General features: G+C 57.7%; 1 protein-coding gene across 2 annotated transcripts; it reads right to left on the minus strand.

The window, feature by feature from the left end:
* Positions 1–597: 597 nt before the first annotated feature.
* Positions 598–17,115, minus strand: MIER2 (MIER family member 2). 2 transcript variants are annotated; one of them, XM_074808622.1, is made up of 13 exons: positions 17,099–17,115; positions 12,601–12,688; positions 11,931–12,082; positions 11,053–11,178; positions 10,258–10,381; positions 9,521–9,630; positions 8,790–8,859; positions 7,104–7,255; positions 6,296–6,377; positions 6,098–6,192; positions 5,192–5,295; positions 4,030–4,166; positions 598–3,299 (listed from the first exon to the last, which is right to left on the minus strand). In XM_074808622.1, exons 1-13 carry the CDS (start codon positions 17,105–17,107, stop codon positions 2,824–2,826), a joined length of 1,725 nt encoding a protein of 574 aa, XP_074664723.1. In that variant the 5' UTR covers positions 17,108–17,115; the 3' UTR covers positions 598–2,823. The 2 variants fall into 2 exon arrangements, with proteins under 2 accessions (XP_074664723.1, XP_074664722.1); XM_074808621.1 differs by having other exon boundaries at positions 5,168–5,295.
* Between the last annotated feature and the right edge of the window lie 10,570 nt (positions 17,116–27,685).

The raw sequence follows: 27,685 nt of genomic DNA on the forward strand, positions 1-27,685 counted from the left end.
AGGAGTTTCTGACAAAACAGAGAGGCTTTGTGGTGAGGAACGAGCCTTCTTGCGGAAACACACAACGCAGTTGCAGCAGGAACATTTCTCTTGCCTCCAGGATGTTATTTCTGGCTGAAGGCAGCGAGACACGGAGGGACCCCCCCCTCTGACGGCTGCCAGGGCTGCGGGGGACTCGGGGCACCTGTAGGAGCAGCGGGCACCCCGGTCCCCTCCGCAGACGGTGGCAGGAGGGAAAATTCAGGAGCTGCAGCTCACACACACCCCGACCACGGGCTGGGCCGGCCGGAGGCACAAGAGGGAGATGGTCCTCGCCAGGCAGAGGCCGCTGCGCTCAGGAGCGGGTCGAGTTCAGCTTCTGCACCAGGAGCTCAGGCTGTTCCGAGGCAACGGCAGCGCCCGGGACGGGAGGAGCCGTCCCCCAGGGCTCCAGGGACTGACCCAGGAGCGGAGCTCAGCCCCAGGCCCTGCCCTGGGTGTCCCCGTGTAGGGACCAGGAGCACCCTGAGCGCTGTGCTGGACCCCTGCTCTTGCTTCTGCCATGGCGACGCACAGGACCGCTGCATCTCAGTCTTCAGAAACAAGACAGGCTTCGGCTCACTTTCAAATTAGGTTTTTAATTAAATAAATAACGGCGAGGGGTCTTCAAGGCAGTATCACTTCACAGTGTAGGGCTTGGGCGGGGGAAGGGGAAAAGAGTCCAGCATTGGGAGCGGCTCAAAGTGAATGTGCTTTGTAAGAAGGAAAAAGAAAACCCCAACAAAAAACCAAAACCAAACCTCCTCCCCAAGTGACTCCCCCTCCCTGTCCCAGCCCTTTCCACCCCTCTCCCTTAAAGTTATGTGGAAAAAGCGCTGCACTCATGTTGAAAGACCCCATGCGAATCTGTAAACAACACTGAAGAACATAAATAAGAGATTTCTGCCTCCCCCAGCCTCCCCTCTCCTTTCATTAGGGCTTGAAACAAACCAAAGAAAAAATGGTTTCAGGAAAACTAAGGATGTTCTTGGCTGATGGAGAGGAGATGCCAAGGCCTGGCCCTCCCTGGGAGGGCTGCCTGTGCTCTCTCCCTGCCTCCCCTTCTCCTTCCAGCCAAGGAGCTTCCTCTCTCCCCCAGAAAAGGGGAATCACAGCCTGGGCAGTTCCACTATGGAGCGGGCACTCGTATTTGCTTTCTGTTTCCAGCAACTGGGAGCAGCCGGAGGGGAGACCCCGGTTACCGCGTCTGGCTGACAAAGCGACGCCGGGTCACGGCAGCAGGGAGTCGGGGCTCAGCACCCCGGGGCAGAGCTGGCCGGGGACCAAAGCAAACCCCTGCCAGCGCGGAGGGGGAGACACAGGCTCTGGGCCTGTCACCCTGCGCAGCTGCCCGATGCCGTGTCCGCGCTCCCACGGCCGGGCTGAGCACAACTTCCCGGGGCCGTGTGAAAGGAGGATGCGGGCTAATGGTTTAGTTATCTTCCAGATCCACTGGCAGCAGAACCGACTGCAGGATCACAGCCCGAAGGCCTCTACCAAAACAAGTAGAAAACCTCAACCCAAACCCCTTCCCAAGTGCAGAAAATGGCTGGAGGGAGGCAACATCTGCACCAGAGCCTTGCCCAGCAAGTCAGCAGACAGCATTCCCTGCATGGAAAAAAAGGGGAATGAGAACATGTGGATTTAAGCCGGTGGCAAACCCCGGACCGGGAAGAGAGTCGGGCAGTGAACAGCCCTGGGCTCCAGCACAGCCACCGCGGGTCCCAGCACAGCGGGCGCCTCGCTGCCACGCGGGACCGTCACCTGCTTGAACGCTGCTGATGGCAGTAAAGACACTTTCCTCTCAGAAAACAGAGAGCTTTGTGAGGTGGGAAGGGCGGGGATGCCCAGGGACCGGCGGCTCTCCTGCCGGGATCGCGCTAGCACCGACCTCCTGGCCTCGGTGCCCTGGGGGCTGCGCAACCTCCTCCCAGAGCCGACAAACTCTGACCGACCCGGGCACTTACAGGCATTTCCATCTGCGCTTCACCCCCCTGCACCCAGCGGCCGGCGAGGGCCAAGTCATTCCCCGCCAGGAAGAGAAGCAGCCGCGCTGTGCCGCCGGGGCCAACATTGCTTCTGGGTCTAGAAACTCCCTTCGCACGTTCTCCACCACCCGGCGCTGCAAGGGAAGGCGAGGAGCGCCCGCAGCCACCGCACCACGCCCGAGGCTCCTGCCCAAGGGCTGGACCGGCCACATCCCACCGGTGGCAGAGCGGGGGGACGACGGGCGCAGCTGCAGGAGGTTTGATGGCAGCAGCGCGGCTGCCCTGGCACCGGGAGGGGACGGGCAGGACTTCCACTGCCCCGCACGGCCTTGGGCGAGGGGCCGCGACTCCTCAGCCTCCCCGGGCATCGCCGTGCCTGTCTCTGCAGGCAGACGGCCCCGCGGCACGGGTGGACCCAGCTCCCCGCGGGGGAGGCCGCGTCCTCTGTCCCAGCTCCCCGAGCGCTCTCGGGGCATCTCTGCGCTCAGAGCGTCCCTGCAGGGCCCAGGGATGACTCCCCCGCCCCGAGGCAGGGGCCCCCCCAGCAGCCTGCCGTTACCTGGGGTGACGCGTGGTCAAGGAAACGGGTGATGGACCCCCCCTCACTAAAGCCGGCCGCCAGCTTTGCATGATTGTGTCAGAACACACTGGAGCAGAAAGGTGTTTGGTTTCACTGTAGCCTTGGATCAAGGAGGATGGAAAGACAGATTCTGACCAACAGCTCCAAACTGTCCCTGTGGAACAGTGGAAGTTCCAGGATTTCACTCAGTCAGCTCAAAGTCTTTGCTGGGTCTGCGACAGGTTTGTGACTGGAGACTCACTGCGACAAAGGCTCTGACCGAGCCACAGGAGCCGGGCAAGCCTGGTGAGCAGTCAGAAAACTATTTACATCTCCAATGCCGATGAGGCCAAAATCTGTGACCGATAAGGACACTTGCGCAGGGGCCACCACTGCCTCTGGGTCTCTGTCCAAATCCACAGGGCCAGCAATTAAAGGCAAACCCTCGTTAATGTCTGCAGGGAGAGTGAAGTCCATGGTTATCGTCTCACCAGAGCTCTGCAACATCTCCTGCTTCTCTGCGAGTCCTGGTCCTGCCGGCGGCAAGGCGTAGAGCCCCGGCTCCGCGGGGGCGAGGCCGGGCTGCGTGCAGGGCGCCGAGCTGGCTCCCGAGGACGCCTCCTCCGCGGGGTCGAAGGAGCAGTTGGTCTCCGAAGGCGTGCTGCACTCGTAGCCCTGCCCCGACTCGCTGATGCTGCCCAGGCTGCAGGCCGTGCTCTCCACGCTCAGGGGCTCTGCGCGCCACAAAGGGGGGAAACGGGGGAGACAAGGAGGAGGAAAGGGTGGGGGACAGCAAGGGAAAGAAAGCCAGTGAGTGCGCGACATACGGAACCCAGAAACCAGTTCAATCCCACCTAATCACAGCAGTGTTTGTCTGATGGCACAAACGTTTCTGTATGAGAGCAACCAAGATCCCTGCCAGCACGCACCAAAGGCAGGCGAGATCAGCCAGCAGATGGGAGACCATCAGTGTTTCTATGGGAAGTAAAGGAAACCTCACAGAGACACTCCAAGATAAGCCAAATCCTAAATCCTGTCCCCTCGAGCCGACAGCCCCCGGGAGGTGCCCACACAAAGCCCCCACCGGCAGCAGGACGGTGAGGGAACGAACCCATCTGGGGCTGCCCTGAGCCCTCTCGCAGACGCTCGCTCTGCTCGGCCCCGCCTGACTGCTGGTGCCTTAAACCAGCTCCGGAGGAGCTGCTGCCCAAAGTTACTGCAAACCGTTCTGCTTTGGGAACGACTGAGGCTGCCCCTCCCAGCCTGAGGCAGGAACAACTCAATTTTTAAGTCACTACTGGCCAACGTAGAGACAGACAAGTCTCCTTTGCTCGCACCAAGATCCGCGCGGGGCTGGTCCCTGAGGCGGGGCAAAGCGAGCGCCCGGGCGAGGGGAGCAACGGCTGGATAACGGCAACAGGAAGAAGGCGAAGGAGGGTCTGTGCCGCGTTAGCCCCACGCTACCTGCGCTCTCCATGGCCATCTGGTCCTGGCTGAAGTGAGCATCCAGGCAGCTGGTTGCAGAGGGAATCGGTGGGGAGCTCCGAGAACGACTGGTGTTTTCTACTTCACCCCCATCCAAGTCATTGTCGGTGTAATCCCTGCGGGGACAGAGAGACAAGCGCTGCCACCACCCGCCACGCAGAGGCACGGGGCGGGAAACGGCGACAGGGACCAAAAACCACCAACAACTAAAGCTCCAGGACTGTGGAGACCTCACCAGAGCGAATGTCTGTCCCGGTTGGGCTCAGCACTGGGGTGATCGCAGCCAGCTCAGCGCGGCTCAGCCCGGCCCACACAAGCCAGAACGGGCTCTGTAGCTTTCCAAAACAAAGAGCTGTGCCCAGCTCCCCAGCCTCAGCCCCTCCCAAAGCGAAATCAACAGCCAGACGCTCTCCCCCAGGTCAGCCGGCTCCCCAGAACGACCGCAGCGGCTGCCACAGCCTTGGGGTGCCGGCAGAGAGCAAGTGGTGGGAAAACATCTTCCCACCCTGGGGAGATTTGAGATTTCAGGTATTTCCCTGTTCTGCATCAGAATTTAAAAAAAAAAAAAAAAAAAAAAAGAAAATCTAACACCTCATCTAACGTTTTTAATTGATTCAACTTAAATGTTTCATTTTGGCCTTTTAAAATGTTTCAGTTTCAACCTTTTTGAAAAGTATTTTCTGTAATTAGCATGCATTTCAAAGTGAGGAATTTGCCTCAAAGGGTGGCAGCAGGGAAAGAAATTAATTCAGGTTCCAAACCATCAGAAATAGTGTATTTTCGAACTTAAAAATCTCCCTTCCCAAAACTGCACTGAACTATTTCCTGAGATCAGCCCTGAATCCCTGACCCTAGCCTTGATTTCCATGGATGCACTTGTCTGAAAACAGTGTTTTCTGACACAAGAAAGTCCATATCCAAGCAAACAACTGCTTCATCCTCCCTGCCCACACTAACAGTGTTCATGTTCTGAGAACAGCCACTGCACCCCTCCATGTCCCACCCAGGAAACCTCCCAGAGCAGAAAGTTCAGGCTTTTAAGCAGAGGCGCTTGGCAGCGGGAATCTTCACTGGGAGGTTAATATTACTAATTTTAGTGTGAGAATATTCCACGCACGTGGCTCCAGGGTGGAGGACGTACTTCTTCCTTCCTAAACGAGTCTGCTGAGTGAAGTAGTCATAGCGCTCTGATTTTTTCCACATGTAGTAATACTCCACACACTCGCCCACTGACCGGGTGCGGACCTGGGGAGAAACATCGCCGTCAGAACGCCGTGCCCCGAGGTGCACCACGGGGAGCAAGGCCTGTTCTCCCATTTGATCAGCACAGAAAATTAAGTGCATTGCAGTAATCTATATAGCTACAGACACATCTACGCTGCGGAACAGAAGCACGTACTGAGATTTCCAAGGTGGTAACTGGCCAGAGAAAGAACTCCCCAGAGTGCACAACTGCTGCTGCAGCCCCCAGTGTGGGTTCACACACGGTACCTCTGTGCAGGACCTTCCTGCGCTTCCAGCAGCACGCTGAACATCGGGAGAGCAAACCTGCATCCATTCGCACTGGCCAGCATCGACATGCCCACAATTAATCAGCAGTAGAACTGGACTCTCTGGTTCTGCCAACTCCCAGCACAGCAGCGTATGTCCTGGGGCCCAGCTCTCCCTACAACAGCCTCTTTCATTCTAGAGGACCCCAGGGGACTTTACAAAACATCCACATGCTCAACTCACTCATTCACAGAAGTACTGCAAGGGCTGAGAGTTTGGAAAGAACTTTTGAGACTCCAGAAAGGGCTAATCAGTAATTAACTGACATCACTCATGCAGGTCAGTGTTGTTTGTGACTTCTCCCACCTGGAAAATAAGGCAGAGCAGGGCAGTGAACAGCCCATCACCTGCGAGCATGAGTCAACACAAAGCCTGGGGTTGGAACTCGGCGGTCCTGACCTTCCTGCATTAGCCGAGGCTCAAAATGTACCTCTGGAGCAAAGGCACAAGCCTCCTCTCCTCTGCCTTAGTGGTGTGCGGGGCTGAGTGTCCTTACCTTGTTTGCTTGGATAAGATGGAAGTTTTTCCCATGGACCCTGAAGCCATGTTCAAAATTTCTACATTCTTCTTCACTCCAGGCACAAAGCTCATCTGTAGCAGAAAGAAAGATGAATTGGAGGAGACGTAACTCTTTCTAGATTCTGTACATGTGCCTTGATGCTTGGGGCAGAACCCGAACACTGGGGGCTCTCACCTCTGATAACCTTCACGTTGAACCGTAACCTCCGCAGGGCCTCTTCTGCATTGAAGTTGCATTTAACCAGTTCATACAAAGCCTAGGAAACAGAAGAAAATTACTCACAGCATGTACCTGAGCAACACACCACAAACCAACCTGCTTGTGACTCATGTTTGTCTCATAAAACTTATTTTTCCCGGGAGCCACTTTGCCACTAGCCCCGGTCTGACCCCCAGCACAGACTGTTTCACTTTTCAAGGCACCGGATTACAAACCCTGGGACTGAAAAGATGCAGCTTTACCAGCAGCTCAGCAGATTACAGCTGTGCCTCCACTCCTGCAGACCTACTGTGAGTCTAACCTGGCTGCTTAGAGGAAACACAACTGCTCTGAGGTTTCTTAGCCAAGTGTCTAATCTTCTGCTGGCTTCGAAGAACTGGGCGATGTTCTAGAGGACAGACCCAAAAGGATGTTCCTGCTGCAAGCCCTGGCTCAGAGAGTTTGGGATACTGGGAGAATGCAGTCAAGGCAGCACCCATCCCCTACTTGCCCAGTCCATTACACGCTTTCCACAAACATCTGTTACTGTGTTGGAAGAAAAGTACTAAACTAGACAGGCCCGTGGTCCGCTCCATGACGGCCATTCCCGTCTTCCCAACGGGAGGTGAAAATCCTCCCGCAACCGCAGCCGAGCCGCACAGCCTCACCGGCCTGCGCAGAGGATCACGGGAGTTTGCCCTCACCCAGGATCTCCTCGGGACGCTGCACGTCGGCGCCAGCACCACCAGAGCCCCCGCAGGCTGCGAGCAGCCCCCACACGTACCTGCTCGTTGTCCTTCACCATCTCCCCTTCCGGCAGGCCGCTGCCAGACAGCTCGTCCCACCGTCGCTTCACTGCGCGGTACAGGAACTCTTCAACCTCCCTCTCGGGGAGTATGTTTGGGTCCCAAAGCAGCTGATCTTCATTCTCATAAGCTAACAGAAAAAGCACTGAAATAAGCTAATCAAACAGAGAATTCTGCTGCTTTTGAGAAATGGTCGCATGTACGTGCATGGCAGAGGCAGGAGGAGGGAGGACATCTATGCCTGGCACGCCAGACGACAGCCATCTCTGCGAAGGTACTGCCTTTGCCCTCCTGATTTTGAGGGCAGATAAGCTTAATACCCTTTATACCTCTTTTAGAGCCCTAAGCACAGGCTCAGCTTGCTTCCACTTCTTCGGGAGGGCGGGCTGACAAGGTTTTTGTTACCACGTTCTCAAAGACCTTTGCTTTGATTCATTAATCCTGGCAGCTAAAAACCCCTAGGCTCTAAGGTGTCTTTTCCAGCACACAGTGAACAAAAGGGGTGGGAGGCGAAGGCAGGTTTGAGCTACAACGCTGGCCTAGGCTCAAGACCTTCTCCCTGTCCTAGACACAAAACTAAGGAGCTGCAAGGCTGTCCCTCCCCTGTGAGAGCTTGTGACGCCCCTCCACACCCCCCCCAGCAGCAGGAGCGCGCTGCAGCACCGAGCGGTTCCTGCGCGTCCAGCTTCTGAGGCTCTTAGTCCATAAGAACACGGCACGCGACAGTGCAGAGACGTTTAAGTACAGTAAGAGCACAGAGGAAAGCAAGAAGAAAGACTGCAATTAAAAATAATCAGAAATATTGAGATTTTTCTATTCAGATAAAAACATTAGCACCTCTGTACTTAACTGCTTTCTACAGGCAAAGGAACCAACTCTTCTGCCCTGTAGAATCACTAAAATCAGGTCAGAGGCAGTTCAGACAGGGCATAAAAAACCCCCACCGGGATCTACTATCAGTTTCCTTTCGTTCCACACTGATGCAAACATCCAGGTTATGGAAAACGTGCGCTAAATCTGTGGCCTTCAATGCAGAAGGCTGAGAGCACTGATAATGTAACAGTGAAAAGTTCCGAGAACTACGGTGGGTAAATCTGAGATAGAACCTACAAAACTGGTAACTTTTAGCTCCTTTAACTGATTCGCTCAGAGTCTGCTAGGATAAAAGAACTAGGCAGGAATCAAGTCATTTCTCAAGACATGGCCTTCTGTTCGCTATCTTGTTCAGAAACTCAACAAGCTGCTGTGAGTATGGTACGAGTTATTAGCCACAACCTGCAGATCAAGGCACCCCCATCTACTCTGCAGACACCCCGTCAAATTGGAAACTGGTCAGCTCCAGGGAGCACCGGACGTCAACTCTGGCTACGTAAGGAGAACGTCAGAGAAAAATACATTAGACTGTCTCCAGAAGGGCATCGCTCCTCCTCGGCTACAGCCGAGACCCTCCTCCAAACCCACCACACCAACCCAGCTTTCACAGGGCTTCCCAGCTCCGTGGCTGCTCCGCCAGCCCCGCTCCCCTGGGCTGGTTCCGCGCCAGCTCGGGCGCAGTGTCAGTTCCGGGCCAAGCCCGGAGACACCGAGCGGGGCCGGTGAACCAGGACCCCCCGGCGCCAGGCCGGCAGCCCCCGCTCCGAACCACGCACAGCAGGCTGCCTTACCTTTCTCCCCGTGCCTGTTTAAGTGCAGGATGGGAACAGTGGCTTGGTACTGGGGTCCAACCATGATCTCCTGAAATATCACCACAGAGAAGAGGGTCAATTGAAATGGAAAACGCTGCAGGCAGGCCCCGAGGCGCCGCGTGATTTAGGGACTACGACACCACGAGGCCGATTTATGTATTGGTCGTCCCCGCTGTCACTATTACTTCCAGGGAACCCTGACTATTTTATAGGGTAACTAAGAAGATTTACTATCAACCAGATGATGCTTTGGGGACCTTAGGCATTTACATAGTTTTAATGTTAAAGATATATGGCAAGTGGCTAAGGCTGGAGATAAAGAAATGCCGAAGCTCTCCCGCAGCCTTCACACCAGGATGAATTTGGAAGTCTTCTCCTCTCTTTTGTAAGATGGTTCCTCAGTAAATCCTGCTGGGAATATTGCACAGCATTTCACCTTTATAGGGCTACAGGCTGCAGTTTTAATTCACCAAGGCACAACAACATCTTCCACATCTGGAGCAGAAGATAATTTCAGATAGAGATTTCAAGAGCATATTAAAGAAGCCTCTTGTAACCCACAACTGCCACTGCCTTCCACAAAATGCAAGGCGCTGAGCAAAAGAAAAGAAAAGAAGATTTCCTGGGGAAACATCCCCGTGCTTTGGTGTCATGCTTTCCTCGCCCAACGCAGTGTCAGCTCCCCTTCCCAGTGCACTCAGATCACTTACCTTCTTACACTCGTTGGATGGGATGGAATCCTCCTCTGACTCCTCAGCCATGGAGGAAGCACATGGAGATGAACAGGGCTCTTTATCTTCATCAGCAAGGAAGTTGTTTGCTTTGTGGAAAAGGAAAAGATCTGTACTTATGATTTTTTTTTCCTGTTGTTCTACGTTCCCTCTCCTTCCCTTCATTTTCTGTTCTAAAGTTACTTTCAGCACAGTTCACAGTGACAACTTGGCTGTATTTGAATTTTATCCTTCTAAATAAAAGAATCTGCACACTCGCCAGAGGGGTGGTGCCGAGCAGCCAGGGGAGCTCAGACTCCCTCGTTTCGCAGGACAGCGGAAGGAATAGGATCACTTCGTGCTGAGCCTCTCCCTGCACTTTGGCTTCCCACATCTTCCAGTGTTTAGGAACTGCCACAGCCTATCACACCACGAGAACTACTGAACTTACTCACTTCTAGAGATGCCAGATCAGCACTGATCTTTCAGACTGCGATTACAGCAGGCAGCAAAACAATTCTCACTTTCTCAGTGTTATGAGTCCCCTTGTCCCGCTGCTCATCTACGTGCGATCATGTCCTAACCACTGGCACTCGGGTTTATTTGCAGCCCCCAGAAGGGAAGGGGAAAACCTGATGTCAGGAAGCTAAGTGACAAAATAAAGAAAAACATTCTTGCCCTATCCTGCACATCACATTTAAGTAAAAAACAATTACTTAGAAATTAGCGACACATACAGCCAGGCTGGTTCGGGAATAGGTCTGACGCATCGTGGGATGTGACGGATGGAGTCAGATCATCAGCTGAAGACTGTGTCTCCTCCTCTTCTTCCCCTGAAAGCAAATCCTTCGCTATTTGTTCCTTTTAACAACAACAAGAAAGTGAAAAATATTTTTAAATTAAAAAATATACGAGGGGGGGTGAGGCCTAGAGTAAAGCATTTCTGGCCAAGGGTGGCTGCATCCACAGACCTCCTCACCCTCCCACAGCCTGTCCAAAGACAGATTCTCCCTCTCACTCCCCACCACCCCTAGACTGTTTTCCCTAGAAGCCCTTCTGGAAGTGTCAAGAACAGCTTCCTATGGAAGCCAGAGAGAGGATGAATAAGTGGCCCTTTCTGTAGAGCTCCACTCACAGCAAATATCTCAAAGATCCTGGAAGGAAAAAAAAAAAGACAACTTTCTACAGACTTCAGCTAGAACAGGAGGAGCCACAGCTTCACCTGGGAAGATACAAACCTTCCCCGACTCTCCACGGATCCACATCTACGTGCAAAGACTTGTAACCCAAGTTCCATAAAGAGTTTTTACAGCATTCTTTTTAAAGCAGTTACCCTTTCTCCAGTCTCCTCTAAGCTCTCTACATTCACATTTCTGCGCCCGGCGTCCTCACTGGGACATCAGAACACAGGGAACCAGGCAGGGCCCTTCCCCAGCATTAGTCAACCCCACCTGAAAAGAGCTCCCAGGCATCTGGAGCTCCGGGACAGCCCAGTAACCCAAGAGCACCCCCCAGCAGACAGCGGCTCTTACCTTATCCAGAGTCATATCTGGGAGATTTGGAGTAATATCATTGCTCTCACTGTCCTGCTCCGAGATGGGGTCAGATGCCTCATAGCCATAAAGTGCAAGCAGCTCCTCAAATGGCATTTCACTGCTCTGGGCGAGAGGAGGACAAAGCTTCATCAGGAATGGAACAATCACCGAGCACAACACCAGCTGCAGTGAACAGAGACACGCAGGGGCAGTCACGGCAGCTCGGCTCTCGGGGCTCGGCGCTGCCCTGGGTGACGCTGCCTGGTGAAGGCAGCACGGTCTGCCAGGACCCACCACAGCCTGTTCCTCTCGGAGGTACGCAGAAGACAGGAAATTTCACCCCAAAGCAATAGTCAAGGGCATTTTTAAAATATATTTATTTTTAATACAAGAGTTCACACTGGCGAAGAGACGCTGTACCACACAATTGTATTTACACAGAGGAAGGGAAGGAGCAGATCCCCGTGTTAACTCTTGTGCCTGACCTGAAGAGACTCTGTCACCAAGAACACGCTTCGTGTGCACCGAGGTCTCTGCGGGACCACCACGTCACCTCATCTTGGTGGCTCCTCCATGGTGAAACAGGCATTGAACACACCCCAGCAGCTGACGGCTCGTCAGCAGGGGCAGTGAAGGCCACCTCGGCAGAGCGGCTACTTGGCAGAGGAAGACTCCGAGATTTACTGCCGTCACCTGCTGTCAAAACCATTCCTTCCCACCCAAACGCAAACCCAAGGCTCACTGATGGGCCTAAACCCAGAGCGCTGCCAGCTGAGCAAGCCAGAGCTTATCACAAAGATCTTTGGTACCAGTACTGGGAAAGCAACAAGAAAATCCGGCAGGTCACTTCCCTTCCCCTCCCCTGCTGCCTTTACCTGAGAGGCACTGAAACTCTTCTCCAGCTCTTCTAAGGATTTCTGCTTCTCCTGAGTATCATCTTCTTCTTCCCTTTCTTCCCGCACACCATAGTTCTGCGAAAGGATCTCTGCGAGGTTCAGTCGATGATCAGCTGAGCCCATTGACACAACTGCAGGGATTAGAAGAAGGCAGCTACTGTCACCACCCTGGAGCAAACCGTCAGCTGTAGCAAAGCTGGGGACGATCCATAAGCCAGAGGAAGAGATTAGGTAGGAAGGAGTGAGAGGGGCTGGGGAGCTCAACGGGAAGAAGTGCTCTGGGAGTGCTAAACCGCAAAGCCTGGCTCTCTGCAGTCGAGTCCCACAGGTGACCGACACCCCCATCGGAAGGTTTTCTGAGTATCTGTGTGTCCCTCCTGACTGGACTCACCAGTGTCACAACATGTGAACACACACTGTGGCCTTTTCTTCACCCGAGGCATTTTTAGGATAATTACCCCTTATTGCAAGAATGGGCAAAGGGACACTTGTAGGAGCTTTGGCACCTTTAAGACCTTCCTCCTCTCTCAAACGGCACAGGAATCAAGCACCAGGTTCGGAAGATCTTGGGAGGAGAAGGGAACAGACAGGCTGATGGCAGGAGCCTTGTTTCCTCTGGAAACCAGACCAACACGTAAATCGCGGCTACCTGCTGCACTCTGAAGGCCAGGATCTCCAGGACACAGGCTGCGGGCTGGGTACGGCACCACCCTCGGGCTCTGCCTGCCGACCGAGGCCTTCAAGGAAAGAGAGGAACACGGCTGAGACAACTCCTCTTGAAAATGTAACATGCCTCCAGCCACTTAACCCCACCAGCAAATGCAATTCATTTAATTTCAAAGCAAAAGTTAACAAAACCCACGCAGGGCAGCATCAGAAACTGTGCTGTGCAAAAAGAGCTCTGGTCAGGTGTATTTAACAGCTCTCCCAGGCCTCCTCTCCTCCGGCTTCCCCACCTTCCCCTCAGTCTCTCACTGCACACGGTGGTGTTTCCATTTTATCTTTTCTACCTTCAGCACTCCGCTAATATCCTCTCACCAGTTTAACACCTTGGATCTTCACTCAGAGAAGGACTTTGACCCTAAGCCGTTATTCTGAACACACACATCACGCTTGTTTGAACACAGCGTTTCGGGACGGTCCCGCTCTTTGGAGAGGCACCGGGAGCAGCCGGCCATGACACGCTGGCTTCCCCCTAAGGCCTCACCGCATCCAGAAGGCTCAGAGGGGTGAGCAAAGAAATTTAGAGCTGAGCAGGCAGCAAAGGAGTCTGGTAGGACTGCGAGTGGCACAGGCAAGGTGGGAGAGGATGAGACAGGTAGACACCGAGAACAGGCACCTGCTTTCTGGCATTCAGTGCTCGGTCAGGAGTTCAGGCAGCAGAATGGGCTGAGGCCTGGAAAACAACCCAGAACATCTGCTGCTCCTTGGGCTGCTGTACATGGAAATGCTGCTCATCAAGTTCAGCCTAGGTGGGGAGCAAGCAGGTAATTAACCAATGCCTTTGGGTGACTGAGAGCATCCGACTGCGGAAGAAAACCATAGTGTCAGTCCCCCAGTCACCAGTGACATCTCCTCACGATCCTCAGCCATTAACCACCTCGGCCGTGCACCATTACTCCTCACTTAGTCAGCGGGAGCCAGGACATCTGCAACGCTTCAGTACGAGGCTCTTACAGCTTATTTAAGAAAACGCAGTACAGCTTCACATCAAAATTTTATCCTCTAACAACAAAGGAAAGGACATACCAAAAAAGCCACCCCAGACTTCGGGTTCTGAGTTAGTGCCTTCAGGTGTTAACACATCTATTGCAAATTCCGTAATGACCAGAGAGGCAGCTGTTTTCTAGACATAATTACTGCTACGATAATGGCCGAAGGTAGCAGGAGACATTGCCATACGAGAGAAGGACCGAGAGGGAGGGAGGGAAAGGATCTGTGAAGCAGCCGTGGAATTCTTGCTCCTTCCTCTACCGGGACCCATGAGAAGAGGAAGCCTCCAGCCCAACCGAGCGCACGCTGCGTGCTGCACTCTCCACCCACGAGTGTCGAGTATTAGCAGCAAGACAACCCCACTGGAGACCACTTTGGCTGCAGACAGAGCCCAGTCACTGTGCGCACGAAGAAAAGGGAGGAGTTATGGTCTAGTGAAAGGATGGGAAGGATTCGGGCAGCCTCCGCTTTGAGGACGGTCACACCAGGAAACGGCTTCGTAACTCAGGAAGGTGTCAGAGCCCCTTTGCTGGGCTTTGCTGGAATGTGACCAAGTACAAAACCCTCTTGGAAAAATCCTTCCAAGCAAACAACCCCAGTTCCATGAAAAGATAAGGGTGGGGTCTACACTCACTCCCTCTAGTCTTGAGCCATCTGCAGAACTCTCTTTCCTGAGACAATGATCTATGAATCGATTGCGCCTCCTTCGCACGGGGATCAATACGGAGCTGCAGGCGAAGGACTTTGAAAACAAAGACTGAAACTGTTAGCAGTGGATGGGTTGGCTTGAAGAGATGTCAAGAATACTTCAGGAACAAGGAGATCTTATACTAACGATCATCTGCTGAGATAAAGAGTAATAGTGAGTACGACAGGGTGACAATTCAGTAACTAATCACGAGTTTACTTCCCTGAAGCAGGAACGTAGTGTTAGGGCAAGCAGGAACCGCTGTGAGCTGGAGTCACCATAAAGTAACCAGCAGTGCTGTGCTCGGGCTGAGAAAAGAAGAAACAAGTGATGGACAAAGCAAACGGCCCATTCCATCCCCAAATTCAAACGTGTGAAACTGAATGATCCCTCCAATTATTTACAAATCCAGAAGACCAGAGAAAGGAGAGTCAAAGGAGCAGAGGAGAAAGGCAGGTCTGGCTTAAACACGGAAACAATGACAGAGAGAACGTTCCTGACTGCACCGATGGCTGATGCCACACGACGTGGAGTTCCTTCATTTGAAGGTGAGGAAGCTGCACTCTGACACTGCAAATCCAAACGTCACACAGAGGCGAAACACCACGGCGTTACACGTGTCAGCAAGGCAGCGGCAGCAGCGGGGCGCTGCCAGGTACCTCCAGACCAAGGCCGGTTCTCAGACAAGGTGCAGATGCTCGTGTTGCTGGTGACAGTTTTGGTCACCACGACAGGTCACAGTGGTGAATGTCGTTTATTCCGACAGCACAGCCTGATGCTGGAAAAGGGCTCCTACATCCATGGGCCATTTAATTGGCGGGGGAAAATCTCGCTTTAAGTTTCCCAGCAGCTGCTTTCCTGCCACTAGTCTCAGGCACGAGAACAACTTCCCTCTCAAAAATTACACAGAGGCTGGCCAATTACTCACTCTCACGTTTGTATTTCTGGATGACTCCAGCACTCTCTCCTTAATTCTGGACTCAAGGTTTTGGTACATGAATCGAAGCAACAGCCATGTTTTAGGATACGCAGGCAGAGGAAGAGCCTGAGCTTTCTGCACCGACAAAGCTGCTTCCCAGTGCAAGGCAGATTGTTTCTCCAGAGAACTACTGGCGAAAACCCTTCAGGCTGAAACCACTCCTGCAAGAAAGTGAGCGAAGATAGAGAAGGTTTCCCTTTCCAGCACTACTACTTCAATAACTAATGTGGTTTCCTGAGCTAGTGTAACACCCGTTTCAGACTCGGTGAGAGAAGCGTTCCGTGGCCCTTTGCCTTGTCTGTACTACCTGACATGGCTCCGTTTTCTACAAACTCCAGCTGTAGCCGGAGGGAAGTGGAATGGATGGAAACAGATTCCTCCTGTAAGCTACGGACCTGAAAAAGCCAAGAGCAAATGGACAGGTCATCTCCTGCTTGGGGAAACTGGTGCCCCAGCAGCACGCCGTTGCAACGTCACAGCAGAGACACTCTGCAGGTCAAACCTCTTCCGTGAGACAGCGACAGCTCCTGGATCTCCCCAAGGCAGAGACCTGCGTGCACAAGGGCAGCGCGGCACCGCAGCCCAACAGCCCACTGAAACAACGCGTCCACAGAACGCGGCGCCCTTGGGGCTCCACCGAAGGCGGCAGCGAGGACCAAACCGTTCTGGATGGGACAACAGACAGGCCAGACGGCGCCTGCCTCGTGCAAAGTGCTGAAATACCCTGAAAGCGGAGCCTAGTGTCGAACAGAAGTCACTTCAGGTAGCGGCGTTCCAAGACCCTGCGACAGAGCAGCAGCTACCTCGACGTCTGCCCAACGTCCTTTTCCCCTGTCGCGGTCACCCCAAGGATCTCGTGATGGAAATGAAGCGCGGACATGCCACGACAGTGACAGGACAGGGATATTTTGAGGACACGACAGGGAATGGCATCACCAAGCGTAAGTGTGGGGGGTGATGGCGGTAACATTTCGGCAGGGTACACCAAGACAAACGCGACATCTCAGTGGGAGAGGCGCAGGGACACCCCCACCCGGCACGGGAGCACGAGCCCCCTCGCCCGGGCGGTTCTCCCGGTCCCAGCCACCCAAACCCTTCCCGCCGCCCTCCCCGGCCCTCTGCCACTCCCCCGTCCCCGACCTCCTGCTGTCCCGCTGCTCAGGCCCCGCCGCTCACCTCCTGCCTTTGCGAGCCCCGTTCCAGCCGCTCCCCCGCGACCCCACCCCGACGCCGTGGGACCCCGCTGCGCTGAAGCCTCGGGGGCTCCGGCCCCGCTCTCCGCCGCCGGCCCCTCCCGGCCCGCTCGCCCCAGCCCAGCCCCAGCCGCTCTGGCGGGGCCCCCGGCCCAAAGCCCCTTTACGCCCCTCCCGGGCCGCTCCCCCCAGGGCCGGCCGCGGGTCCTCCGCCGGGCTGGCGGGACGGCAGAGCCGGCGCCGCTCCCGGGCTCGGCCGCTGCCCCGCCGCGGCTCTCCCGCTGGGTCCCGCCCAGGCACCCCTTCCCCTGCCCGGCCCCCGCCCGGCACCGGCGCCCCCTGCCCGCCCCCCGCGGACCCGGCGCCCCTCGGCCCTCGGGCCCCCGCCCCGGCGGGCCCCGCTCCGGCAGCCCGCGCCGCCCCATCCGCCCCTCGGCCGCAGAACCGAGGCCCCGGGAGGCCCCGGGCTACCGGGACTCAGGGGGCCCCCGGTGCCCCCGCCCGGCCGGGGGGGGAGAGGGGGGGGGGAGGGGAGCGGGAGGCCCGGCGCGACCCCGGCGGCCGCTTCACTCACCTCCGCCATGGCCGAGCGCGAGCGGCGGGCGGGGGGACACGCGGGCCCCGGATGCGGCGGCGGCCGCTCATTGGCTGAGGCGCCGCGGGGGCGGGGCAGCGCCGGGGGCGCGGAGGGGCGGGGCCGGGTCAGGGGGCGGGGTCAGGGGTCGGGGTCAGGGGGCGCCGGCGGGGCCCGGGCCGGGGTCCGCCCGCCGCAGCCGGGGGCGCCGGTACCGGCCGCTCCGGGCACTCGGGCGCCTCCGCCGCCACCTCCCGGCGGCGCCCCCGGGAACCGGCGCGGAGGGGGAGGGGGAGGGGAGGCCGCGGCCGCCGGCTCGCGCGGGCCCGGGTCGGGCCGTGAACCCGCGGCCAGACGCGGATCGGGGCCGGTGTCGCCAAGGGCCGCGCGGCTCCGAGCGCCCGCGGAGCCCGAGCCAGGGGACGGACAGACACCGGGACGAGGGGCCTGCGGCCCGGGGCGGCCGGGGACACCCGTACCCCGGCACCACGCCGGGGCGAGGGCTGGGGCAGCGGGAGGAGACTGAGAGCGGGGTGGCCCCGTCCGGCAGCCGGGGCCGTGCGAGGCCCAGAGAACGTCCCCGGCTTGGCGGAGCCTTCGCAGAGCCCCACTGGGGAGAGCCCCAAAGCCGGGGCATGGCACAGAAACTCTCGAGGGACTGCGGGTGGCAGAAGTCACGCTCCGGCTGCCACCGGCAGGTTGTGTGGGGCGGGGGGGGCCGGGGCCGAGGGGCAGCACCAGCGTTACGGATCACAAAGCTCGAGTCTGCGGAAACATGCTCTGACCCCCGCCGAGCCACCTGGGGATAAAGAGCGGCTGCGTCTCATTTAGTGGTCACAGGAGAGGGAAGCGGGGCAGGAGCCCAGGCGCAGCCCCTGCCCTGCAAGGGCCGAAATGCCAACGCAGCCTCAGGGCTCCCGGCCGGGGCCCCCCCAGGGACGCACTTACGAAGCTGCTGGATGGGTCTTCTCAGGGGTTTAACTGGGGACGAGCCACATGCCTCCAGAGCATCATACCCCCGCGCGCTTCATTCTTTAATGCCGCAAATCTCTGGGGCTTCTTTAGCAAAGGGCCCCACCGGGGTCCCTGCTGTCCCTCGGGGACCCGCAGCCAGCGGCCAGTGCTTTCCTCAAGGTGTGCGTGACCGATGGCGCCGACGCGACTGGCAGGACCTGCAGCTACGTCGCCGCCAGATCTCCCCGTCCGACCCTCGCTGGGCTCGAGCCGACGCCCCTCAGGCTGCGGCCAGACCCGCCTCTGGCAGGGGCGCAGAGCTGCCCCTGGGGGGTTTCTTGGTGCTGGGTCGTTGGGAGCAGCCTCCGCACCCGCGCCCTAGCAACGCGCTCTGCGTCGGGTTTCACTTTTGAGCTCAGAAAGCAAAGTGTTATCGAGTGCCTCTGAAGTGGTGGTGGCCCTTGAGCTGAGAACCAGAACACTTCAACGGGCCTTTATTCCCTCGCACAGATCTGTCTAGCTCTTCTCAAAGGACTAACAGATTGCAGATGCTGTTTATTCAATTAGAAAAGTAACCTTGCCTCTAGCTGTCAGAGAAATTTCTACAAAAACTGCTGGTTTCTGCCTTGCTCCCTGTCCTGGTTTTGCCTGGGATAGAGTTAATTTTCTTCCTAGTAGCCGGTATAGTGTTTTGGATTTAGTACGAGAGTAATGTTGATAACACGCAGATGGATTTAGTTGTGGTTAAGCAGCCTTTATGCTAAGTCAAAGATTTTTCAGCTTCTCATGCCCTGCCAGCCAGAAGGCTGGGGGGCACGAGGAGCCGGAGGGGGCACAGCCAGGAGAGCCGACCCAGCCTGGCCAAGGAACATTCCACACGACGTCATGCCCAGTCCCTAAACTGGGGGGAGCTGGCCGGGAGGGGCGGATCGCTGCTCGGGGACTGGCTGGGCGCCGGTCAGCAAGTGCTGAGCGATTGCATTGTGCATCACTTGTTTTGTGTATTCTAATTCTTTTATTATTGCCATTTTATTATTATTTTCTTCCTTTTCTGTCCTGTTAAACTGTCTTTATCTCAGCCCACAAGTTTTGCTCTTTTTTTTCCCTCGATTCTCTCCCCCATCCCACTGGGTGGTGCTGAGCTGCGGGCTGGGGTTGAACCACAACACTCCCAACCCTGCGTCCAAGTGTTTTGTCACCACAAAAATCGGAAAGGCCTGGATTTGGGGTCAGGACCTGGGGAAAGTGAACTGCTCCGTGGCATGGATTTTCAGGCCCTCTGCCCGTTTGCACTTTGCTGCAGGAGCTGCAGCCGCCCGCGTCAGTTCACGTTCGCGCTTCGCTATCGGCCTTCCCTCGGCCTCGCAGAGCAAGCTTCACTCTCCCGAACATTTGCAGGGAAAGACTCATTGCAGAAATTTAATTCTCTGTGACAGTTGCCCGGCTCTACTCACTGTGCGAGTGCTGAGCCGGGAGCAGTGTCCATGCTCCGTTCAACGGCTGCAGCAGCTGCCAGGCTGAGTGCGAGCGGCTGCACTTCCCCGAGGGAGCGGGGAACACTTTCCAGTGACACTTCCATCGCCCAGGATGTTGATTTCTGTCCTCAGAATTACAGGTGCAGTGATTCTCCATCCTGCAGCCAGCACCGGACTCACACAGCCCGTTTGTGGTGCTGGGCTGCGCAGCAGTGAGTGCGTGAGCAAAGGCAGCCCCGTGTCAGCACAGTAAGGCAGAGATTTTAGCACTGACATTCAGTATTTTGAAAGTTTCAAAGGTCTAAACCACCTGAAGGGCATCGGAATACAGGGTGACTCAGACTTCCAGGAGTTTGCAAGCGGTTGGTCAGGACACTCCAACAGCACACTGCTTTACAATTGCTGCCCTGTGGACCAAGACAACGAAACATAGAAGGGCGGTTTTGGCCAAATCCAGGGTCGATTTGGCTGCAGAACTGGGGTGGGCCTGGGTCTTGCCCTCCCTTCTCTCCTCCCAGTGCGCTACCCAGTAAGCAATGCTTGGGAAAGCTTTACAGACCTGAGACAAGCAGCAAATACTTTTTCACCTGATACAGTTCAGGATGTTTAGCCTGTTTACATGGGTTCAAAAAGCAATTTTGGTAGGGAAAAAAAAACCATATTGGGAAAGGACTGACCCTTTCCTAGGGAAAGCAGAGGTCTGCGTCTGGATGTGTCGCATCTGCAGCGTGAAGGATGGTCTAAACGCAGAGGAGGCGACAGCTGTATGCAGAGCTCTGGCTGTAAAGAAACACTTGCTCTGCTGTTGGCTGTGGCTGTTTACAGACAGAAGAGCAGCTTTTAACACGTGACCAAGTAGTTATGAATTAAGGTTTAGAGAAGCATCAGTTTTCATGAATGCTAGATGGAGCTATGCTACTCACAAATAACGGGCTGGTTTAGTCTTTCAGACAAGTGTTTATACTTCTAAAATGTGTGAGCTCCTCAGGATCCAGTGGTGCCGTCAGCCCGTCACTGAACAGACACTCCGCACCATCCTCATCCAGGTCGGTCACGGCCAGTTGACAGGGTGGGGGGTGCTGAGGTGATGGTGTGGCCATCGAGTTCCCTACCTGTTGTCCTTCCTCCCTCCCTGCTGACAGAGCTCCGCTCCAAGTCATCACAACCCACAAATATAATTTATTTACAGTCAAAGTACTTATTATACGATAGTCTCTGTGGGGCTCACAAAAACATGTGCAGTATCTACAGACGTAAGTAGGTGCTTTCGTACCTGATGCCACCAGTGCCTGAGAATCCTTGAAAGTTGGGCCAGGCTTACGGAGCTCGTCTCAGTGGTCCCGCAGGAGGGGCTCGTGTAACACGGCCGTTCTCCTTCGAACTTCCTCAGCCTCTGGATCACACAGTTGATGTCTTTTGATCCTGGCACCTTGTGCCTCAGGGCAGTACCCAGTAACAAGGCAGCAAGTCTCACTCAGCCTGAAAACACCAACAGGTCTTAACTCAGGATTCCTGCTGACCCTGTGCTAATGATTCTCTGGCAGGGTAGACATTTGCTCTTAATTGCAATGCAGTGATGAGCTCTGTGGGGAATGCCCCTGTAATGTTCAATCCAATTATTAGCGATCTTCTCCTTCCCAGAGTTGGCAATACCACAGCCCTGACCAGCAGCCTGGTCCAATTCAAAAATTCATCTTTCTGACAGTTACAAGGTCTTGGAAAGACGATGTCTGGAGCAGAGACCTCCCACGTGAGGCTGGGGCCGCACTGCTCACAGCTTCCAGAATTATCCTGCCTGCATTCGCATCCCAAACAGACAGGATTGTCTCCTCCCTCCCTCCTGCAACAATCTATAACTTCCCAAATTCACCTTCAATACCCTCTCGACCAAGTATTGATTTTATGATGTTGCCATGGGAGTGAGAGATTCGATGCAGCCGCCGGGTTTGCACACCAGGGATTAGTCCTGCGGTCAGGTAATACCCGGCTGCCCTCCCGCGTGCCGGAGCACGGGGCGGCGTTGCAGGCACAGGCAGGAGGATGTAACCTGACAGCAGCCAAGGGTTTGCAGCTACACAGCCTTCGCGTTGGCACGGTCTGCCAAATAAACCAGCCGTGGGATGGTAAATCCTTTCAAAATGTCTACTTTCTGAAAAGGCCAGTGCCAAGAGAACAGACAAGGCAGGTTTTCTTTTCCCTAGCACACTCTGCTGGTGTGATAACGGCCGGAGCCGGAGCCGAGGGGAACGGCAAAGCCGCACAAAGCCTCTCCTGCAGCAACAGAGTGACGTGCCCTCTGCTCGCTGGCGTGTCACACAATACCCTCTGGCCTTCCCAGACCCCAGTCGCCCCGACAGACCCTTTGCTTTGGTGCTGGTGGGTTAATTCTGCATCCGATGAAGTTCCTGTATTTGAAATGTATGCTGAGGGCAAGCTCCTACCCCGTGATTTCCCTACCTAATTGCCTGCACTGAAGTTCTGTGTAAGTAACAACTCTAACTGCTGCTTGCAAAGAAAAACAGAGAAGAAACATGCTAGTGTATGCACAGATGGAAGCAGAGGCATCCAGACCCATCCACGGCCCACACTGGCATCGCTGGCCTCGGCCAAAGGCAAGGCCCTGGGTGGGCTCTGGTGAGCAGAGTCCGACCCCAGACCTGGTTCTGAAGACAGGAGGTGTGGGACCAGCCTGGTGAGAAACTCAGACCACACTAACAAGGACCGGACAGTGTAACATCCTCCTGGTTTGTCCCTCCTGCCCTGCAGCATTTCCTCCCACCCTTGCAGGGGCAGATGAAGCCCCGGGCTTGGGGGGGACACAGGGACAGGGCTGCCCGCACCCTCCGATCCCCCGGCTCAGCTCCAGGCAGCACCTGGCCGCAGCAGAGCAGTCGGCCCCTCGCGTAGGCACCTTCAAGAAGCTCTGCAGGTGCCCCCGCCCCGGCTGCCCAGCCCCAGCCCCTGGCCAGAGGGGGCCCAGGAAACCCCCGTCCATCCCCCAGGGGGGTTGAGTCCCTTCCAGCCTTGGGCCTGTCCCTGCCAGCCCTCCCTGCGCACACGCGTGTACCTGTGCACGCACACGTGTTCCCGGGTACCCCCCAACACTCACCCCTGCGAACACCCCCCTCTGCCCCCTACCAAGGGAGCAGCCTCAGGCGCTGCTGTGGGGTCTGTGTGCGCTGGCAGCTCCCCAGCACGCGCGAATTCAGCGTCACGTCAAACAGCCTCACGAGAAGGGGCTTTTCAGTCCCGTCTGTATTCAATAAACACGCCACTCCTGTGCCTCACCCTTGCAAACATCTTGTTCACAGCTGCAGGGGCAGGAGGTGGATGGAGGGCAAGGGGGGTCTCTCCTACTCTCTGCCCCCTCCTCTCCCCCCCTGCTCCCCTCTCAGCCCAGCCCCATCCATCTCGCAGGGCTGAAACCCAATTACCATCCCAGGGAGGGGGATGGTGCAGCCAACAGCTCCAGGGAAGGGAGATGCAGCGATAGGAGCTCTAATGGCTCCTCCAGCCCCCCCCCCCATGTCAGGCTGCTGGGGCCTGCAGGCCTGGGAGGCTGCTGTGGGCGTGGGGGGCACCGTGTGCTCCCGGCTGCCCCCCGCTCCCTGCCCTGCTCGGTGGCACCTCTCCTCCCCGACCCCTCTGTCTGTCTGTCTGTCTGTCTGCCTGCCTCTGAGTGGCGGATGGTGGGCAGACGTCACGCTGCGTGGCCGAGAGCCTCCACGAGGAGCTGGAGAAGGGTCCCGTGGGGGTGGGATGGGGACAGGACCCTCCTGCACCGGGGTGACGCCGGCAGCAGTTCCGTCGTGGTTTGCGCCCCTTGGCAGGGATCCCGACGCAGATTTTGAGCCATGCGGGTGCAAGCGTGTGCGCTCGTGCGCTCGCACAACTGAGAGCGGCTCCACCACCTGCAGGAGCAGCCCAGAGCCGCTCCCTCCCCACCTTCCCTGTCCCACTGCCAAGAAGGACATTTGGCGGTGGAGCCAGCTGATCTCTGAAGTTTAATTAACCCCATCACCCTCCTGCACTGCCTTCCCTTTTTCTGCTCAAATGCCACAAATGATCCTATGCAGATGCTAATCTGCAGAAGGAAAAAAAAAGTTTCCACATTTAATTGCAGAACATAAAGATATTACAGGGTCATTAAAACACCATGAATATGGAAATGAAATCCACAGGCATCCATGCAGATAATGGCAGGGAAAAGGGAGCCGCAGGTGAAGCTGAAAGGTGGAAAGGTCGGCTGGTGCTCAGTCTGGATGGTCATTAAACCCCTGCTCTGGGCAATCTCTGAGGGCCGGGGAGGGGGGGGATCTTGGGTGGGCGGTGGGTGGAGGGTGGTGCTGCCCGGGCAGGAGCTGAGTGGCCAGGGCTGGCCCTGGCTGCAGGCTCTGGGGACTGGCCTGCGGCTGCAGGAGCCCCCAGGGGTGCTCAAGTGCCTCCGGAGCCCAACCTGCAGCCGGGACTCCGGTCCCAGGGCTGTGCCGGCAGCAGCGGCAGCATGCCAGGCTTGTGTGTCACAGCATGGCACGGCACGGCACGGCATGGCATGGCATGGCACGGCACGGCACGGTACAACACGGCACGGCACGGTACAGCATGGCACAGCACGGCTCAGATGGCATCGTGCCCGTGCCAGCACTGCCGTACACACCAGGGCCCAGCCCAGGCACGGGGGCTGCAAACAGGCTCCCAAATCGGCTCCAAACGCCTCAGAGCAAACGCTGCGGGAGAGGAGAGGAGGGAGCTGGGCCCCGCCTGTGGACCCGAGTGGAGCTTTCACTCTCGGGGGGCTTGTTCCCACCCGGTGGGGAGCTGCTGCCCTCGCTGCCACCAGCCCACACGTCCTGGGCACAGCCAGGGGGGCAGAGGGAGGAGGAAGAAGGAGAGCCCTGGGCGCTCTGAAACCCCCATGAATTTCTGCCGCTGCTGGCCTCCAGGCCCTGCCAGCCAGCTGCTGCGTGACGGGAGGGCGCAGCGAGGAGGGCCTGGCACTGCCGGGACACCCCCAGAGCTGTGGGACCCCCGAGGCCCCCAGCACGGCGCTGCCGGTGCCCCCCTCGCCGGGCTGCCAGAGCCCCCCTGCTCTCCCAGCAGCAGCTTTTGCCTCCAGGGAGAACGCGAGGAGGAGAAAAGCAGATTAGAGCTATCGCTGCATCTCCACGCGCTGAGCTGCAGAGCTAAATGTCAGATCGCATCTGACACAGCACGGGAGGGGGAGATGAGGAGCCCCGGTGCGCCCTCGGTGCGGTGGGCACCTCTCGGGGCACGGGCTGGGGGGCTGGCAGCCGGGCACCCACCTTGCCCCGGGAGCGGAGAGGGGAGACGGCCGGTGCCAGGGTCCTGCTGCCTCGCCCGGCTGGCACAGTCCCCACTGCAGCCCCAGAAACTTTCCTCCTCCGGTTCCCATGGAAACAAGGAATTTTCTTCGCCCCAAAGTTGAGCCGGCTGCGGGGATGCGGGGTGGGCAGCAGGCAGGGGCAGGCAGCCGGTGATGCCTGCGCTCGCCTGCCCAAGCCCAGCCCCTGACGCCGGGACGACCCGTTGGGTGGGAGCTGCTGGTTCGGCCGGGCCGGTGCTGCCGGCGCAGGGTCCGTCGGGGGGCGAGGGCCTGGCTGCAGAGCTGGGGGGCGTGCAGACCCCCGGGCACTGCGGCAGCGCTGCACGTTGCAGTGTCTTTCTGGCCTCGGCAGATCGGGATGGGTGGAGAGGGCTGAGGAGGAGGAACGTCTCCTGCAGAGCGTATCCTGCCGTCCTCCGCAGCTTGGCCAGAGAAAACGAGCAGCCTGCTGGGAAAATTACCTGGCAGAGCGACCAGAGAGCCCTCGCTCCTGCCCCAGCCATCCCCGTCGCGTGAACCCAGAGGGGGATGGCCACGCAGGGAGAGGCAGCTCCGCTTTTGGCTCGGACTGGGAAGGACACTCGGGGAGCGATTTGAGGCCCGTCCATGAGCAATCAGGAGGTTTCGGCGCTCTGCCGGCCTCCCGCAGGACGATGATGGCCCGACGCCCGCTCTGATGAGAGGAGAAGCTTTTGCCCTCCACCAGCCCCAGGAAGCGCCGCAGCGGTGGCCGTCAGGGCCGTGTCCCTGCGCAGGGCGGGGCCGCTCTCCCCACACCGGGGGTCTCTGCCAGTGGAAGCCGGGGGCTGCCCTGACCTTCCCGTGGGCTGGCAGGAGCGGGCACCGGGCACCGGCTCTGCAGCCGCTGAAATCCTGGAGCTGAGCTCCAGGAGCTTTTCCATGGGATAAATGTGGAGAAAACAGGTTTAGACAACAATGACTAAAACTGAGCTTCAGCAAAAATTAACTCCAAGCAGGGGAATGTTCCAGGCACTGCCATTTGCTGTCGGTAAAAATAAACCTGCAGGTTAAACACAGCCTTTTCTCCTGGGCGCTCACGTGCCGATCAGAGAGCTTCCTCCTGGTGAAATAGTTAAAAACCTAAAATCAAGCACAAGTCCCAGGGTCTGTGGTGCAGGAGGGGGAGCAGCCCAGCTCTTGGGCGTCCAGCAGGGCCCTGGAGCACCATCCCCACGGCACTCACCTGGGAGCTGTGCGTGGGGATGCCTGTGCCTGCCCCAGCCACCCCAGGGTGGGGGGGACGCTGCAGGAGCGGCCTGGCCGGTGCCGGCGTCAGCAGAGCACGGGGAGGCTGCGGGGCCGTGCTGGCACCGGTGCCGGTGGAGGAGGCAGCTGGCAGTGCGGGCTGGCAGCCCCCCCGCAGCCTTCGCCCTCCCCGTGGGAGGTGCGAGATCTCGCACTTCGCTTTACCCCCACGCTGCCGCCCGCTGCCCCCCGCCCCCGGCTGCGGGGGGACCAGGCGCAGGTGGGAGGGGTGACGCGGCTCCCAGCGCCCACCCGGGGCTGTCCCACGGGAAGGGGAGGGAGTGGGGATGCTCCCCTTCCCCCGGCACCGCAGTGCAGCAGCGTGACTCCCCCCGGCATGGGCCAAAGGCCCCGGCCGCTGGCCCCACAGCCCAGCTCTGCCCTGCCCCATGGGCACCATCTCCAGCCTGGGCTGGGGTCCCGAGGGCCCCTTGGTGCTGTGGGCTGCAGCAGGGCCGGAGCCGCCTCGTTAGTGCTGCAGCTGATGGCCGACGAGCGCCGTCATCGTCATCGGGAGCTGGAGGCGTCGGACGGCGCTCGGGGCTCGCTGGGGAGCTGGGGGCCGTCCCCCGCCCGCGGCGCTGTCGAGCCTCCGAGCCACGCACCCCTTCTCCCGGGGCCAGCCCCTTCCCTCCGCCTGCCACTCGCGCTGGGTTTTTAATTAGCGCTCCGCTGTATATTCAGATAGCGGGAGCCCGGAATGGAAATGTACAGGTGTCCCCTTGATCCAGTTTCCATGGTTGCCGCATTGAGGTGGGGGCTACCGCTTTTTTTTTTTTAATAATTTTATTACAGTGGCTTCAATCCATTGGCAAAGGAGGGAAGGGGGAGAACGTGGGGGAATAAAAAATGCAGGATGAGAAGGCCATGTTCCTGTGGCTGGGCTTATTTGCTGTCATTCTTTTTGTCTTATTAGCAAGCGCTGGTTTCCAAGCTGCTCGAAGTCAAAGAGCTCAGTAACAAGCTCCCAGCCCTCACTGGTGTGGGGGGAGCAGCCCAAGCTACACCAGCGCCCACAGGGCCACCCCGTCGGCAGAGGTGGCCCCTGCAGCAGAGGGGGAGGAGCAGGATGGCGCTGAGCGGGGCGGGGGGTCAGGGACGGCGCCGAGCCGTGCCAGTGTGTGTGTCCCCATCCCTGTCCCCAAGTCCCTGTTCCTGTCCCCAGCATCCCCAGCTGGCGGAGGGACCCCAGCCCCCCTGGCTGCTGGGGACACCGGGCTGGGCTCCCACCGCGGGGCCCTGCGGCACAGACCGGGGCTGAGAGCCCGGGGTGTCCTGGGGGGGGGGGGGGGGTCCTGCAGCCTCCCCGGGGAATCCGGCTCACGTTCGGGGACCCCCAGCGCTGCATCATCGCTCAGCACGGCGGCACTCGGTCAGGTGGCGGCTGCCCCAGGGTGCTGGGTGCCAGCGCCAGAAACTGTCTTCCCTTCCTCTGCACTGAATTAGTCCCGATTTCCCCTGGTGAGACCAGCGCGGTGTGTAAACGGGCCCATCTGTCACCGTTAGATGATTTAGCCCCGACCCTGCCTGCGCAAGCGAGCAAAATCC

Source organism: Strix aluco, chromosome 29 (assembly GCF_031877795.1).
Source record: "Strix aluco isolate bStrAlu1 chromosome 29, bStrAlu1.hap1, whole genome shotgun sequence".
Taxonomy (NCBI): domain Eukaryota; kingdom Metazoa; phylum Chordata; class Aves; order Strigiformes; family Strigidae; genus Strix; species Strix aluco.